The sequence below is a fragment of the Anguilla anguilla genome, chromosome 13 (genome assembly GCF_013347855.1).
Source record: "Anguilla anguilla isolate fAngAng1 chromosome 13, fAngAng1.pri, whole genome shotgun sequence".
NCBI classification, from domain to species: domain Eukaryota; kingdom Metazoa; phylum Chordata; class Actinopteri; order Anguilliformes; family Anguillidae; genus Anguilla; species Anguilla anguilla.
Window position 1 is genome coordinate 23,726,974 of NC_049213.1, and position 16,929 is coordinate 23,743,902.

The window sequence follows — 16,929 nt, forward strand, 5'->3', positions numbered from 1 at the left end:
CATTTCTCTGATATGGGCATATATGTCTGCACCATTCACATCTCACCCTCATGAACATTGACAATCAAGTTAATTTAACCCCAAACCACTTACTTCATAGTTCACTTGAAGGTAAACTTAGCCACACATTTTAAAAGAATATACAGACATCACATGCTTTAACAGTACACTTACAATCAGTACATTTACTAAGGCAGCATTTAGACTAATTTACAGAAAGACTGACCCTCAGCAACCCACCACAGTGACCTGCTAAGTGATGAGCACATTTTGTCAGCACTAAAGTCATGTATCAAATAGTATAATTTAGAAACAGTGTGTATTGGATCCATTTGTGTTATTCTAGCAATGCCAAGAGCGACTTTTGGCCACTTAAAGTATATTTTGCCTTGCATAATGAATCAACAAATCAACTTACACATTTCATTTATGCTCACAGCTGTTTTCATTTTTATGTTCTTGTGAAATCAGATAAAATTTAGGCCTATTTTAAATGCATTAGATATGACAAATGTAGCATGCAAAAATGTACCACTGACAATAAACATGACACTCTTACATACAATGTTTAGAAGCGTGCCTTCAAAAACCAAAGAAGTTCAAATTATGCTTCATTTTTTCTCACGCAGAATATTTTGTGAATAACTGATTAACACTTGTATTACTGGTTTTACCAAAGGTTTTAAACAAAGCACACAATACTGCCCGAATAGCTTAATAATGTTAACATCGATGAGGCAGGTCAAGCATTGTTTGTGCCCAGAATCATAATGGCAATTATTGTCTAAAAAAACAAAAACGCGCAACTATTATTCAAAATTAGTCAGGTTCAAATTATTAAAGGGCGCACCGTACATGATAAAACACGATTGTCATGTAAAATAAGGATTGCTGAAAATGACTATGACTTGCCTGTATACATATTAGATACAAGGAGGAAAACCATTATTTTACTAAAAGGACATTGGAACGTTTTATGAGCTGTGGGTCGTTGCGAAAGTGGGTGTGAACGTTTAGCCTACAGTAGCTACGACATTTCGTAGCCTTGAATCTCAGTGTAGCCTACTTGAACCAGTTGACGTTTTTCGCATTGATGCTGACATACTCGATGTTGTCCTGTCCGGATCGGATGGTCTCGACTCCGTTCCAGCAAGTTTCAAGACTGCATAGTTTATCGTCAGTTGATTTTTCTGGGATTTGTATGGTCATTCAACTGGAATAAATTGTGAGTATTATCGCGTATGTCCAACTTTTGTCAAGTGCGCAATGAAGTATTTAGGTTGAATAAATTATATATTGACAGATGCACGAGAGATACAATGCGAGCTACAAGTGTTTTTGATTTATTAAGGATTGAATTCAATCCGAGGGTTTTTGACATAAATGGCATAAACGTTTTTTAAGAAATTGCTATGTTAGAGTTATTGCGTTCTTAGACACTTAATATGCGATGCTGTACATACTGAATGTGTAGCTTGTTCAACAGGTGTCGGCAGTGTGGGAAACCTAATGTAGCCCGTTCGTTTTGCGTGATGCTTTTCACGTTAATGATATTGGTAATTTAACATTGTACGAACAATTAAAAAAAAAAAAAACGGTTCCGCTTTGAAAAAAAAACAAAAAAAAAAAAAAAACAATTGTTTCTGATGTATTATACTGCTCGCATTCCTTGCCGGCCACTTCAGTGTATAATTCAAACAGGATCTTGCTAAAGGACTCATTTTGGCAGATCCCCTTTGAGTGGTATTAGTCTGTATTCATGTTGTGCAGAGCTGTGACACTAGAGATTGCTCAAATTTGTGTAGAACACATGTATCTGAATCTGGACTTTCAAATCACTTTAAAATGTATAGAGTGAGAAACGCAAGATGTGTTTATCATTTACCTTGTAGATATTCGCTCTTAGGGCATGTGGTTTCATGTATAAACTTGTAAAGTGCATACCTTCCATCAGTTATAACAAGCATTTAATCACAATGTAATGAACTATCTGGATTTACTTTTACAATGTTGTTGACAGAAGCTTGGTGACAACAGAGATGGCCCTCGCGAGCCTATGTGAGGCAATAAAATACAAATAACATTTACCTTTCATGTTTTTTTTATCTAAGATATGGGAATCCCAATTTAAACATGAGGGACATTTCAGTTATGATTTTGGTTTCAAACATGACAACAAGCCATGGACCATTAGCCAGCTGAATATTTTAAAATCCCAATGGAATATCTAAGCTATAGATCTTGTGTGTGAATAGTGAAAATGTCAAGGCAATTGCTGCATGTGTCTGTTTTTCATTATAAATAATTAAACCAAAATGCCCTCAGCCCTCATTTCCATTCTGTATAAAACACCTGTAGCTATATTTTGCTGCAGCATTCAGTCATGTTTTCCTGAAGTGGAACATAAGTATCTTTCTTCCACCCAAGGCATACATCCAAATGGGACATGCTATTCATTATTTAAAGTTATTGCCAGTGGCTGTAGTACATAGATGCAAATATGTGTTATAAATTCAATGAGAGCAATGGGAAATTATCTTCAATTCTATATCCAAAGTAAATACAAATATTTGGAATGATGCTCTATAATAAATGTATTTGCAGAAACTGATAATATAAAAATGTTGATTCCAGAGAGCTAACCTTTGGAACACAATTGAAATCCAGCTGGTAGCCAAGAGCTTTTGAAGAGGCAGAGTCTCGTGTAAACTCACTTGTTGCACTGATGGATTGTTTACTGTGAACGGAACTGTTAGGGAAAAGAAAAAATACATTATTTAAAAGCTTAAATATAGGTAGGATATTGATTAAGTTTTTTTTTTTTTTTTTTTTTAAATCTGATTAACCCCAATTTAATTCATTTCCATTCTGGCAGAATAAAAATGTGAGAGCTCTGGCATTGTACACTTCTCACATGAAATGTGTGTATTAACACAAGACAAAGACAACTGGGCTTAAACTGTAGGAATATTTATGATCTTTTTTTTGTCTTAACCATAATTATTTAATGTGGCCATATCCCACACTTATTCTTTTCTGAAAAGTATTTCTGAAATCAAATTGTGAAGACATTTCTACAATTAATTTTGATTATTTACTCACAAAACCTGGTATCGTCAAAATGGCACCAATATCATCAATCAAAACTAGGGTGTTTAATGAAATTGTGGCTTCTGAATGTTTATTGTAGATACTAATCCATAACCAGATACATACTGCTGTGGGGGAATTAGTTGTTTTTATGGCATTACATTACATGGCAATCACTTATCAGCATTCTTATCTAGAGTGATATAAGTGATATACAGTAGTTGGAGAAGATCATTGTTACTCTCAAGATTACAAAATGTGGTATCACCAAGATGAAGCAGAGGACTACTTATAGTCAATAAGTGTAAGGAAGAGAGGCCAACTTGTAATCAATAAGTGTAATGTAATCCTTACAAACAACCATCTGCATTGTAACACAAGAAGGGTACAATTAGAAAGGTACTGTATCTTCACATGAACACAGATGGCATAATGAGAGCTGGCCATTGAGCCCATCAAGACTCATCATTAACTTATAAACTACAGTATCGAACACTGCATCAAGCTGTGTCCGTCATGTAGTGGAGGCAGCTCAAGGCCTCCGCCTCCACTGCATGATGTGACAACCTGTTCCATGCATTGACAACTCTCAGTGTAATTAAACACTTCCAAATATTCCTAAACATACAATAGTTCACACAGTGCTCAATGATTTATATAATACATTTGATATGGTATTTTGCATCTGCATTTACATACTGTATGTTGTTAATTCAGTGCACAAGACTGAAGGTCAAATTTATGCAATGGCACTACTTGCACAGCATACACAACCGACACATGCATGCAGTCTTTACAGTTGATCTTATCATGGTAGTTTCTCTTGGCTGGCACCATGCTTTTAATTAAAATTATACATTTGCTTGAAGACTGCGCTCATCATTTTCAATTTTTCTTTGATGCTTTTCTTTAATCATTTATTTTCTGAAGGTATGTATCAGAATAACCTCGCTGTAGTTTATTAACAATATTATGATGTAATTTAGTTAATAAATTTGATTATTTACTGTTTCCCTTTGTTCCTTACTAATGTTTTTTGAATAAATTTAAAAAAAACACACTTAAAGATAACATGTCATTAAGGGAGTGCCTGTAACTATTTTAGAGATAAAGAAAACATTACTCAGAAAAGAAAATCAGTAAGACCCTGTGGCCTTTTATTATGTAAGTTGTCTGTTTGTTTGTCAGCAGCAGTGGACCAGGTCATTGCTCTACTAAAACTTGTAATTGGACAAGGCTCACACATCAAATAATTAATATACTTGATTAAATGTATACTGTAGCTTTATCGGTCAAGGAAAAAATCTTGAGATTCAAAAGTTAATTGTAAAATGGGGCCGTCTGGGTAGTGTAGAGGTATAAGCACTCGCCTACCACCACAGAGCACCGGGTTCAATCCCCGGCAGCGGTACTTCCGGCTTGGTCAGACGTTCCTACGAACACAATTGGCAGTGTTCGCGGGTGGGAAGCCGGTGAGGGTATGAGTCCTGCTCATTGCATTAGCGACTCCTACTGGTTGGTTGGGGTGCCTGTTCAGCAGGGAGGGGATCTGGGGGAGATAGCGTGAACCTCCTCGTGCGTTACGCTCACCCAGTGGAACTCCTTGCTGTCAGGTGAAAAGAAGCGACTGGTGACTCCACATGTATCAGAGGGAGCATGTGGTAGTCTACACCCTCCTCAGACTGACAGAGGATAACAGAGGATCCTCCTGACAGAGGATAGTGCATTGACCAGGACTGTGATACACATGGGGAATAGGTATAACGACTAAATTGGGGAGAAAATGGGAGAAAAATGGCAAAAAAAAAGGTTAGAATAAAAAAATTGTTCTTCCAGCTCAGCTACCTGTAAATTCCTTAAAGTGGGATATAAATAATGGAGAAACATAATTAATGCTTTCATGCAGGTGTACATAGATGAGGAAAAAAGTAATATGGTCAGATGAGTCATCCTTCACCATATTCTCGACAAGTGGGCAAGTGCATGTGTGGGGTACACCATGAGAATGGTACAGGTCTGCATGTTTGACCCCTACAGTGAGGGGGTCCGGTGGCTCTGTTATGCTGTAGAGAGCATTTTCCTGGCATGGTTTGGGTCCACTTGGCCCCTTAGAGGGAAGGGTCACTGCAAATCAACACAAAGTTATTCTGAGTGATCTCCTTTATCCTAAGATGAAACATTTCTATCCTGATGGGAGTGGTTTCTTCCAAGATAACAATGTCCCCAACCACAGGGCACAAGGGGTCACTGAATGGTTTGCTGAGTATGAAAATGATGTGAATCATATGCTATGGCCTGTGCAGCCACCAGATCTCAACCCAGTTGAACACCTATGGGAGATTTTGGACCGACATGTTAGACAGCACTCTCCACCACCATCATCAAAACACCAAATGAGGGAATATCTTTTGGAAGAATGGTGTTCCTTCCCTCCAGCAGAGATCCAGAGACTTGTAGAATCTATGCCAAGGTGCATTGAAGCTGTTCTGGTGACTCATGGTGGCCCAACACCTTACTAAGACACTTTATGTTGGTTTTTACTTTCATTTGTCACCTGTCTATATATATATATTTTTTTTTTTTTTTTTTTGGCTTGTATGCTTAATTTTATATTACTGATGGTCACTTCAAAAACAACAAAGGAGGAAAGAGCAATGATAAAAGTTTTAAGAGTACTAAACTAAAGCACAGTTTCCATAATTTGTCCAGAGACTACATAACACACATACACACACACACATATATATAATCTTGAAAATATAAATTTATTAGAGCTCAATTTCCGTTATGAAATATGTTTTTGAAATTATTCTGTCTCTTGAATGAATCTCAAACGTACTTTTGATTAGACCACACGGGCTAAAAATTTAATCATTAAAACTGTCTGACTCCCCAGTACCCCAGTAGTAGTCAAGTAAGCTTGGAGTCACTTGTGTCTCTAACAGAAGGTTCCCATAGCAACAGAAAGGACTCATATCTTCGGGACTGCTGAGTGTGACCTTTCTCTTTTGTAGCCACAGTGATTTCATTAATTTATATAATTCCATGTATAATCTGTTAGGGATAACTGATTACAATTATTCTTAATACTACAGAGTAATTTTCACACAATGATTTATTAATTCACATGAAATTCATAGGCACATAGGCTCATTTTAAGAAAAAGAGAATGCTTCAAATACTCTGTCACATATTCCCTATTATAGTCTCATTCTATACAAACTGAACGTTGCAGATAAGTAATTGATAAAGATGGAAAATTATGAAGGGATATATATATATAAAACATACTATTTAACATTCATGTATGTGAATGGTATTTAATGTATTTAGTATTCAACTATGGTTTCTGTGTTCATATCAAAATGAGGAGACACCAGACTGGAGGACAACTGAAAGAACTTTGACAGTTGCCCTCTCTTCAGGGCTCTCTTCTAAATCAAAACATATGACTCCTTGGGGGTTTAACTTAAGGGGTAGATTTATTACAGTTTACAGTCTGTTTAAACATAGTGTTTAACATTTAGATAGTGAACTCGCCACACAACTTTCATAGCACATTGATTTTAGTTGGAAACTATTTAATGGGTCTTACACATTTGCAGAGCAATTATCAGTAGTTAAAATGCATACACCAGCTGTATATGTGTGTGTATATATAGCTTTTTTTATATGGGTACATGATGACTACTGTCTCACTAAATTGTTGTACTTCCTTTTTTTTAGGTATTTTTCAGGAGGTCCCAGAAAAACAAAAAATCCAAGACAGGATGCATTTGGCCATCCACAAGTGACACCATGTGAACGAGCTATTTCACGAGGTGGATATTTCACTAATGGAAAGCTCATCCAAAATTTTCTTTTTGGACAGTATATCAAACAACACTTTGAAGAACCAGTTTGATCCTGAAGGGAGAGCATATACCAATTCAACTGTCTCTTTCCAACACCAAATAAACAGTGTCCTCCTTGGACTGTTTCTTAGCACAGTGGTACTGCTGACAGTGATCATGAACATCATGGTCCTTTATGCCGTGAAGAAGGAACGGACACTGCACACAGTGGGGAACCTCTACATCGTGAGTCTCTCTGTGGCAGACCTGATTATCGGGGCCACAGTGATGCCTCTTAACCTGGTCTACTTGTTAGAGGACGAGTGGAACCTTGGCCATATAGTTTGCAAATTCTGGCTGGTAATGGACTATGTTGCCAGCACCGCCTCCATTTTCAGCCTGTTTATCTTGTGCTTGGATCGTTACCGTTCTGTGCGCCAGCCCCTCAGGTACCTCAAATATCGGACCAGGGGCAGAGCCAGCATGATGATCTCAGGGGCCTGGTTTCTCTCCATGATGTGGATCATCCCAATTTTGGGCTGGCGGGCCTTCTCTGAAGCTGGCCCGAAACCAGAAGTGGAAAACAAATGTGACACAGACTTCCAGTTTGTCACGTGGTTCAAAGTCCTGACGGCCGTCCTGAATTTCTACATCCCCTCGTTGCTGATGCTATGGTTTTACAAACAGATTTACAAGACTGTGAGGCGACATTACCAGCAAAGGGACGACATCAACAAGACCATCCGCTTCTCTGACAAAAGTGGGATTTCTGATATTCCACCGAGGAAACATAGCACTCTACCAGCTTATACAAATGCTGAAGGCTCAGTAGATCAGTACAGCTTAGAGCAGCCATATTACTTAAAGCATGCTATTGCAGAACAAATGCATGACTCTTGGGTGGAAAAACAAACAAACAGAGGTTTCCATCAGGCTACATTTTTCACTGTCACAAAACATAAAACACCAGTGAAAAAGGCAGGAGAGTGCACTCCATCTTCACAAGAAGACCACGCAGCTCCTGACACTCCTCTGAAACTGACATCCCTGCCCATTGGCTTCCTGAAGTCAGACAATGACAATGTCCAAACAATGTTCTTGTCACTGAACGACTGCAACTTGTCAGTGCCGAACTCTGTAGTCAGTGTCTGTGAGATAACACACTTACCCGATGTTCAAAACTATGCTTCGATTTTATGTAATGACGACTTCTCACATCCAGTGGCCTCCCCTTGGCCTCAAGAGGCTGAGCCGAAGCTGGACTCGGCGAACGCGGTGACACTGAAGCAATCTTGGCAGAGGTTCTGCACGCAGTCCAAGCAGTGCATCCATAGCCTTCGCATCCGGAAAGAGCGCAAAGCAGCCAAGCAGCTGGGTTTCATCATAGCTGCATTCATGGTCTGCTGGATCCCGTACTTTGTCACCTTCATGGTGATGGCCTTCTGCAAGACCTGCATTCATCACGACCTCCACATGTTCACCATCTGGCTGGGCTACTTCAACTCCACACTCAACCCTTTCATTTACCCGCTCTGCAATGACAATTTCAAACGGATTTTCAAACGCATACTTCACATTCACTTGTGAGGACTGGTCAAGCATGCAGCTGAACTTGCAATGCAGAAGCTGTGTGTCCTGCCGATCATCATTCTCTTCGTTTCCATGCCTACTGTGGTTGTAATATCTCATTGTACTTATCATAAAAATAAAACATGATACCTGCTTACAGCAGTAACATGCTTTGTAGGTTGTATATTCCAATGAATCGCTTTTATCCATGTCAGATCATCCCTAATCCCTAAGGTTATTTAAATTCCTTATTTTCTAAGGCACCCAGGATGCAATGCATCTTCAAAAATGTTATTATTTGTATAAATGATGGGCTGACACAAATAATATACTTACTTTGTATTCTATGTTCAGTGTTTTTCGAATGATCTCATTTGTATTTTTAAGTACAGAACAAACTAAATTTAAATGAGATGATGATTAATCTCTTTGAATGCCTGAAGGGCAAATAAAAAAAAACTGAAAACAAACACAAAACAAATCATATTCAAACTGATATCATACACATTGCATCAGTTCATCATTATTATTCTTTTTTTTTAAACTGGCCTAAAGAACTTTACAACCTTTAAATGTCATTTGAGATGGGACTGCTCTGACACATTAATTAACATTTCAATACCTTTCTATTTTAGACTAAATACAGCTTTTGTGATAGATGGTGTTAATAAAAAATCCATAAATGAGCTTAGACCTCAAACAGTTATATCGACCTTTATTGCATGTTGTCATTTAAATACATTTTGATCTGCCCCAACACCCCCCCCCCCCCACACACACAACACAAAGTGCTTTCCCCCAATGAAGAGTGAGTAACATTAACTTGTTCGAAAGTTGTTGTTCCGCAGAAAGCCCAGTATTGTGGAACCTTTCAAGGAAGCAGGTGTGGCAATCCTAGTTTCAATACCGCCCACCCAGTTTATATGGATTCTATCCCCCACCTATTACCACTGATTACCCTCACTCACAACACAGATGCAGTTGTTGCATATTTGTCACACTTCAATCTGAAAAATGTTATATTACAACAATGGGAATCTGAGTAAACACAAAACAAAACACACGTTTTAATTATTATTTCATTTAATGAAAAAAGTAACCAAACACCCATATCACCCATGTGAAAAAAAGAATTGCTCCCTTAGTTATTCAATCAACCAATGAACAAATTGAAGTCAAAGTCCTGAGTTGAACCTAATAGTGACATTGTGGCAGAACCTGAAACGAGCATTTCATATTCGTAAACTTACCAATTTGTCTGAATTAAAGCAGTTCTGCAAGGAAGAGTGGGCTATTGCTCCACAGCGATGTGAAAGACTGATATCAAATAATCGGAAGCATTTGGTTGCAGTTATTGCTGCCAAAGGTGGTGCAAGCAGTTATTAGGTTTAAGGGGGCAATTACTTTTTTCACATGGGTGATATGGATGCTTGATAACTGTAATTAAATACATGAAATAACAATTTAAAATATGTATCTTGTGTTTACTCAGGTTCCCTTTGTCTACAATCTGAAACCATTCAGTGTGAAAAATTCGCAGTAATAAACAAAATCAGGAATAGGGCATATACTTTTCCACAGAACTCTATGCTTATCCCAGCTTAAGTGATTTTACTATTGAATGAAACTTGTTTAAAAATTTGCAGGTGCACATTGGCATGTTTATGTAATCCCAATTTACACAGACTTCTTTGAATTCCAGTATAAACAAAAACATCATCAGGGTTAGCTCTCATCATGCGTGAGTAACCTAGTCCTATTTATAACAGTTTCACTGTTGGATTTAGCTGACAAATATGGTCATGGAAAATAACATTCCTATAAACATAGACCAGAGATTCTCCAAAATTTCCTCTTCCTCCTCCTCTTACACCTCACCCTTACATTACATTGTATTCAGTGAGCTTGCAGATGATGATGATGATGATGATGATAATAATAATAATAATAATCATCATCATCATCATCAAATAGGCCTATAAAACAATAATACATAAAATAACTCATGGAGTCGAATAGCTCGCTAGTATCCATAAAGCTAACTAAAACCGTAAAGCATGCTACAATAATTCTAAAGTTGTTATCTAGGTAATAAAGAGTGCCAAGGAATGGGAGTATGGGACTACAGAAATTAAAGATTAATTTCAAGATTATTTATTGAATCCAAGAAATGGATACTCAGTCTCTATCAGAATATGGAGATTGTATTTCTCTCTTTATTCAGTTTAGATATAGTTATGTTCACCATTTTACTAAACTGCTACTGTAGGCTATGTTATTTGGCTGGTTTGAACACAGAGTGCCTTGTGCTACCTTACAGGTCAAGATTATATATATATATATATATATATATATATATATATATTATTTTTACAAAAATTTTAAGAGCATTGCTTAAGACCTGTTTCCCCGTTTCTGTCCTTGCAGCCAGGAGATTTTATTTATTTACTTATTTCATTCACTTTTTTAGAATTGTCCTCTCCATGAGTCCTGCATTTTTGTATTTTAAATTCATTAAAACACAATCTGACCTGCAAGTCAAACTTAAGGGGTTGCAAGTGTGGCTTGAATAGAAAACAGCTTAAACATCTGGGCGGCATGAGTGAGTTTGAGGGCCCCTGACATAGACTACAAGCCAAATCAATACGAGACACATTAAAGGGAAACCATCGTCCTTAACTATCATTCCTAAATAAACGACACACACAATATTTGCCTCATTAGTACAGCACAGAGATCGTCATGGTTCACGAACTTTATTAGAGATACAAAGCGAGCCGTACCACAGACGCTGGCTGTATTGGCATCATCGGCAGTGCTTGAAATGTGGCCCAACTAGAAAGTCCACTTCGCATCTTGTGGAAAGAATTGACTTCCTTGACATTCTCAGAGCAGACAATCTCAAAAAGGCAAAACGAACAGAACAGAGATTTCGTTGCATGGATAATCATTTGGTATCAGACATAACTAGACGTCAGTTTGCCAGCCTGGTCAGTGCTGCAAGAGTTACATGGCTCTCCCCGTTCCCACGTCGTTGTTTGTGTTCGCTAAAGGCGTGGGGGGACTTCAGGCTTAGGCAGTTAGCAAACTGTCGTTACTCGGCGTCAGCATGAAAAGGAGTGGTGCATATAGATTGTTGTCGGTTTTTTCGTGCCTCGTGGTTTTTGTGTTCCTGTTTTTATTCTGGTTTTTTGTATTTTATTCAATGACGATGGCACCGTGAACATGTCTAAACTGTATTTTGCTTGTTAAAGTGCTATCATAGTAGCGCCTTGCTGCCGGGATGTCTGACGTGATAATTTATCAAACTTATTTGGCTACCGTCATTATTTAACCTTGAAAATGCAGCTGGTTTTACAATTTTATTAAATGTATGATTGAAACGTCCCTGGTCGTGATAGTAAATCAACTCGGATAATGTTAGTTCCACAACTTCGCTAGGGCTAGCTACATGCGCTATCGGTCACTCCTAGTAAGCTACATAGCACGACTTGCTGTAGTTCCAAGCTGAGGTCGTGCGACACCTCCTCAAGCCACACGCTTCTCGCTAAGCGCATGACTGCATATTACGTCACAACGTACATATCTACGTCGGACGTCATTGACAAACACGGCCAGTCACCGAATCAGGAAGCAAGGTCTTGGTAAGTTACAGTAAATACACATGCAGAAGAATTCATTACAAGTTTTGGGACATATAGCGCTTGTAGATTCTGCGCAACTAAGTGATTTTTTTTGGTGGAAGCAGAGTGACCGTTATACTGTTTGTTATTACAACGAATGCTTCCTTTCTTATCGATCATTGCACGTTTTTTTAAAAGCGACACATAGCTACTTAGGTTTGCTAGCTAATATTAGCTACCTAGTAATGCAGTACCACTTGGTTCTGTTTTTGTCGCCTTTTGTTATTGTTAGTTGCTCCTCCGACACGTAAGAATTTGGTTCTATGTTGATTGCTTGCCAGCTATATTTTTCAAAATCAGAAGACTTGTACGCACGTGATGTGGAGGAATAATGGGAAGTGTAGTTGATGGCTATTATGGCTAGGTTTCATTGCAATAACTGTTGCAAAAGTATTGGAGCAACACACATTTTATATGCTGGGTTGTTGCATTAATAAATGTAGCATCGATCACCTCATTGGTAAAACAAAGCGAATAATTTCGGTTTATGCGTGCAATTTTATATCTATAGCTTTTTGTGCTTCTGTTGTGAATGAACGGAAGTCATGTGACATTCACAAGCTAATATTTGGTAATTCTTAAATCAGTACGTTTCAATATAGCTAGAGATTCGATAATTTCTCTGATCAACGATTTCTCAGACGCTCCTTTTCAGAGCGAGTTAGAGTGCAAACATCATGGATTTAAGTGTATTAATTCCATAGTGGAGACAAGACTAGTCCCGAGAGTTGCAGTAGTGCGGACTTAATTGACAACGTGTCAGCTGTCCCATTGGACATTAAACTGAATTATACAAAGCAAAATTATCCTAATGAGCATTAAACTACACTATACAAACTAGAACAGAGCTGCTGCTCTGAAAACAGAAATAATTACACCTGGTGTTAGGGATGTGTAAAGTTGTATAGTAGTAGTATAAAGTTATATTTCAAGTTGACATAATGGTCACGGCATTAGGGTGTATTCAGGGGGAGCTAGGATAATTCTAAGGGCCCTGATTGACAGGGGTCCTCAAACAATGTGTTGTAATATTGAGGATTCATGGAGTGGTGGGGCCCAACATGCAGTCTTGGCAAGAGACTCAAAATCCCTGACGGGGCCCCTAGATGTACCCATACAAGATGCATGTTCTTTTACACATTTGTTAGCATTTTTGCAATGATGTTTGTCGGAGAGTTTACTATCAGAAACAGGACCTGCACACTAAGCCAAATTGCTGCTGTTGCACTTGAGGCTGTCGGTCCATAAAGCTTAAATTCATGGTGTTTCCTGATCTCACACTGCATTCAGTCCAAAAAAGATGCAGAATACAGAAGTGTAGCAATGGAAATGTGACATACTGATAAGTGCTACAAATATTTATACCAATGAATCAAACAGGGTAAGTCACCCCGTCCCGTGAAAGTTTATGAATTCATCTGTCCTCAACCATTCTGTCATAATTTGTAACAAAGCAGAATTGATAGCAACTTGCCATATATTATTATAAAGACCCTCCCTCTCCTTGTACTTCTTTTCAAAGAAACAAGGTAATAAAATGTCATGATAGACTATTGATCTGTCGTTATAGAGTGTCATAGATTGATCAAGGTACATCAATGTAGCCTGCCACCCAGTGTCCTTGCAATAGTAACAGTAGCAACAAACCAAGCACTTTGAACCAGATTACGCAATGAAAACCTATATAAACTACACTGATAATGCAGTGGGGGCTAGGAGAATTGCATAAGTTGTTTAAAAAAAAAAATCAGCTTTAGTTATACTTAGGGCTGCATAGGACTTATATTACATATATTGCCATGGAGCATGCACTTCTTGCATCTGCTGTCTTTCTTGATGTGGAGCATTCCCTACTCTACTTCCCTGCACTATACCATCCCCATACTACTTTGATCCCTCATCTTTGCGCTTGTGTTTGCATTGTCTCTGGACAAGAGTGCCTGATAAATGCCAGTAATGCAGTTAGTCCAATATTCAGCAGTTAATCATCATGACATTTTGATTTCTGACTGTTACTTAGTCAGGAAAATGGTGAGCATTGTTGGGCTGAATGGCCTGTTCTCTGCATTATGTTATGTTCTGCATTTCATTTCCACAAAATACCTTTTTTGAAACAAGATGAGATATGACAGTTTTACTTGTGAGCAGTTTGCTTTGTCTAGGAGACATTCCCTATGTGATTGGAGGACAGAAATGTTAATTAATTAAGAATATTTTTTGGAACAGAGCTCTTCATCCACTAGACATTTTCAATGTGATTATGGGACAGAAACGTTAATGGATGAAGAGTTTTATTTGGGAGCAGGGCTCTTCATCCAGTAGTCATTCTTAATGTGATTGTGGGACAGAAATGACAGAGCTGCGCAACAGCTGCCCAGAATGGAAATGGCCGGTCCATGCAAGGACACAGAGGTCAGGGAATGTTTCTGTTATGTGAGTTGGAGAATTTGATTGAGTTGAAGGAAATGTACGCAGTTATATCTGAACCCAGTGTAGCAATCATAGACAGGCCGTTGTCATGGGAAACAATGAGATATTACAGACAGTATAAAAAGAACAAGGAAGGGGGCTCAGGGTGGCTCTCTTCTTCTGTGAACCTCCTTAGTTTCTGCAGTTTAGGTGCTATGCGCAAGCCAGAAGACTTCTCAAAATGGGAAAACATTACACACTATGACAAATGAGGTCCAACTGAAGCCCTCTTCCTTCCACAGATCTTTTTTAAGAGGAAGTCAGGATGGCTAGCGGGCACACAGAGAAAGATTCAGCCAATCAGAAGTTGCAGTTTGCTCCTTTCTGCAGTGCCCTAGAAGCAGGTTTCTGGCATCAGCTGACCCAGAAGAAACTAAATGACTATCGACTTGATGAGAGTCCAAGGAGCATCAAAGGTTATTACTATAACGGTGAGTAAATAAATATTCCCTTATTTGGAATCTGTAGTTTTGAAGGTTCAATTGCTGGTACAATAGATGGTTGGAAGTTCTATAACGGTGAGTAAATAAATAATCCCTTATTTGAAATCGGTAGTTTTTAAGGTTCAATTGCTGGTACAATAGATGGTTGGAAGTTCTATGTAATTTTATTCCCTCTCCATTTTGGAATGACAGTTGTGTCCCTTGCATTACCACTTTGCCACCCAAACCCACACACTAGGACGACTGCAGCTGAAGCATGTGCACTCCCCAGATGCAATCGGATAGTACACCTTACTTTTGCCTGCATGATTTATTCAGACAGGTAGAAAACAAAGAGTACCACAGATAGAAAGGGACCACAGCTGAGAAAGTGCTGTCGGGGGATCAAACCCCTGCCTGCACGGGGGAATCGCATATGGCAGAGTCGGCCAAGCCTCAAACCTGCTGTGGTCATAAGGGAAATAAAATCAAATAACTGGTTTGTGTATCGTGACAAGGTTGTCAGCAAAGTATAATGTGCTATAAATGTTCTTTGGCCAGATATGAGTGATATAAGAAACTCTCTTTTTAACTCAGGGGATCCGGCTGGCCTCCCTACTCGCTTGACTTTAGAGTTCAGTGCATTTGATGCGTGAGTATGAAATATTTTGGGAAACAATTTAACAGGTTAACTAAGCATGTGTTTGTTTGTGTATACTTGTGCATTTCTAAGTTCTTTCTTTCCTTTTCTCTTAGAACCTCTCTCTTTTTTTGTTTTAAGTAAACATTGATTGTCTTTGGGGAATGAGTTCTCTGAGACCTATAATTCATTTGGCCTGTTTTAGGCCCTAGGAAAATTTGAACGGCTAGACTGGAATGGCCTAGAGATAACACACAGAGAGCAGGAACTGGGGGGTAGCTAATAGAGGTGTAACTGTGTGTGTGCGTGGATATGGGTGTGTATGTGTAAATACATGAGTGTGTCAACAGGGGTAGCCTGGGAAACCGGACGCTGGCATACCTCATACTATTTAGATTCCATGCCATTAAACTGTTTAATATGCCTATGGGCACTATGTTGCAGATGTTGTGTGTCTCCCCCTCTTTCACCTCCATGCAAAGTGAGCCTTTATTCACTTTTAAGATGGTATCTGAGTCTTGCATCTAGGTCAGACATTCATTGTTTGTTTCAAGTAGTTGAACTTAATAAATCTCCTCATTTTAATCTGGTTGTGAGTTGTACATTTTGAAAAAGGTTGGTCCAACAGGTTGCTATGCCTGTCAATGAATTTCTCAGTTTAATTGATAATTGCATCTTTAATAATAATTAACAAATGAAATCAAATAAATCTATTTTGCATGTTGGATAAGTGAGGAGGTTTAACTGTTGATGTCACTTCTGTTCTTTATTCAGATTGTCGAACATTAAATGAGGGTGTTTGCGGGTAACTGCTGTATTTGGAAATTATAGTTTTAAACAAAAATAAATTTGCTTAATCCTCACTTACCCTACAGCACAGACTCAAATCACTGCGATTATGTTACATGCATACTCAGTTCAGACATTAAAATCCATATAGAAAACCATATAGAAATAGAAAATGACATGCATCAACTGCTTGGCCCACCTCAATGCTATATGGACAGCTGGGTCATTAACTGTGACTTTGACCTATGGCAAGCGCTTCGTGGATTTCATGTTATGTTTTTCTGAGGCACCCATCATGCTGTTAATCACATTGCACCCTTTTCAATGTCCTGGCCAAATTCACAATTTGACTCTCAATTAGGCTGCTTAATTATAACCCAATTAAATTTTCTTAATTACTTGTCGCCTCTCTAATGTTACTTCCGCTGATGTGT

General features: G+C 38.4%; 2 protein-coding genes across 3 annotated transcripts in view; both read left to right on the forward strand.

Moving 5' to 3' along the window:
• Window positions 1–1,068: 1,068 nt before the first annotated feature.
• On the forward strand, window positions 1,069–9,192 carry hrh1 (histamine receptor H1). Its single transcript, XM_035387414.1, has 2 exons — window positions 1,069–1,225; window positions 6,817–9,192. Exon 2 carries the CDS (start codon window positions 6,927–6,929, stop codon window positions 8,508–8,510), a length of 1,584 nt encoding a protein of 527 aa, XP_035243305.1. The 5' UTR covers window positions 1,069–1,225; window positions 6,817–6,926; the 3' UTR covers window positions 8,511–9,192.
• A 2,136-nt stretch (window positions 9,193–11,328) lies between these two features.
• atg7 (ATG7 autophagy related 7 homolog (S. cerevisiae)) overlaps window positions 11,329–16,929 on the forward strand; it is a 44,722-nt gene continuing 39,121 nt past the window's right edge. Inside the window, exons 1-3 of one of the 2 annotated variants that reach the window (XM_035388526.1) lie at window positions 11,329–12,136; window positions 14,887–15,075; window positions 15,664–15,718. In XM_035388526.1, coding sequence (XP_035244417.1) covers window positions 14,910–15,075; window positions 15,664–15,718 — 221 coding nt within the window. In that variant the 5' untranslated portion in view covers window positions 11,329–12,136; window positions 14,887–14,909. The other variant, XM_035388527.1, reaches the window with a different exon arrangement.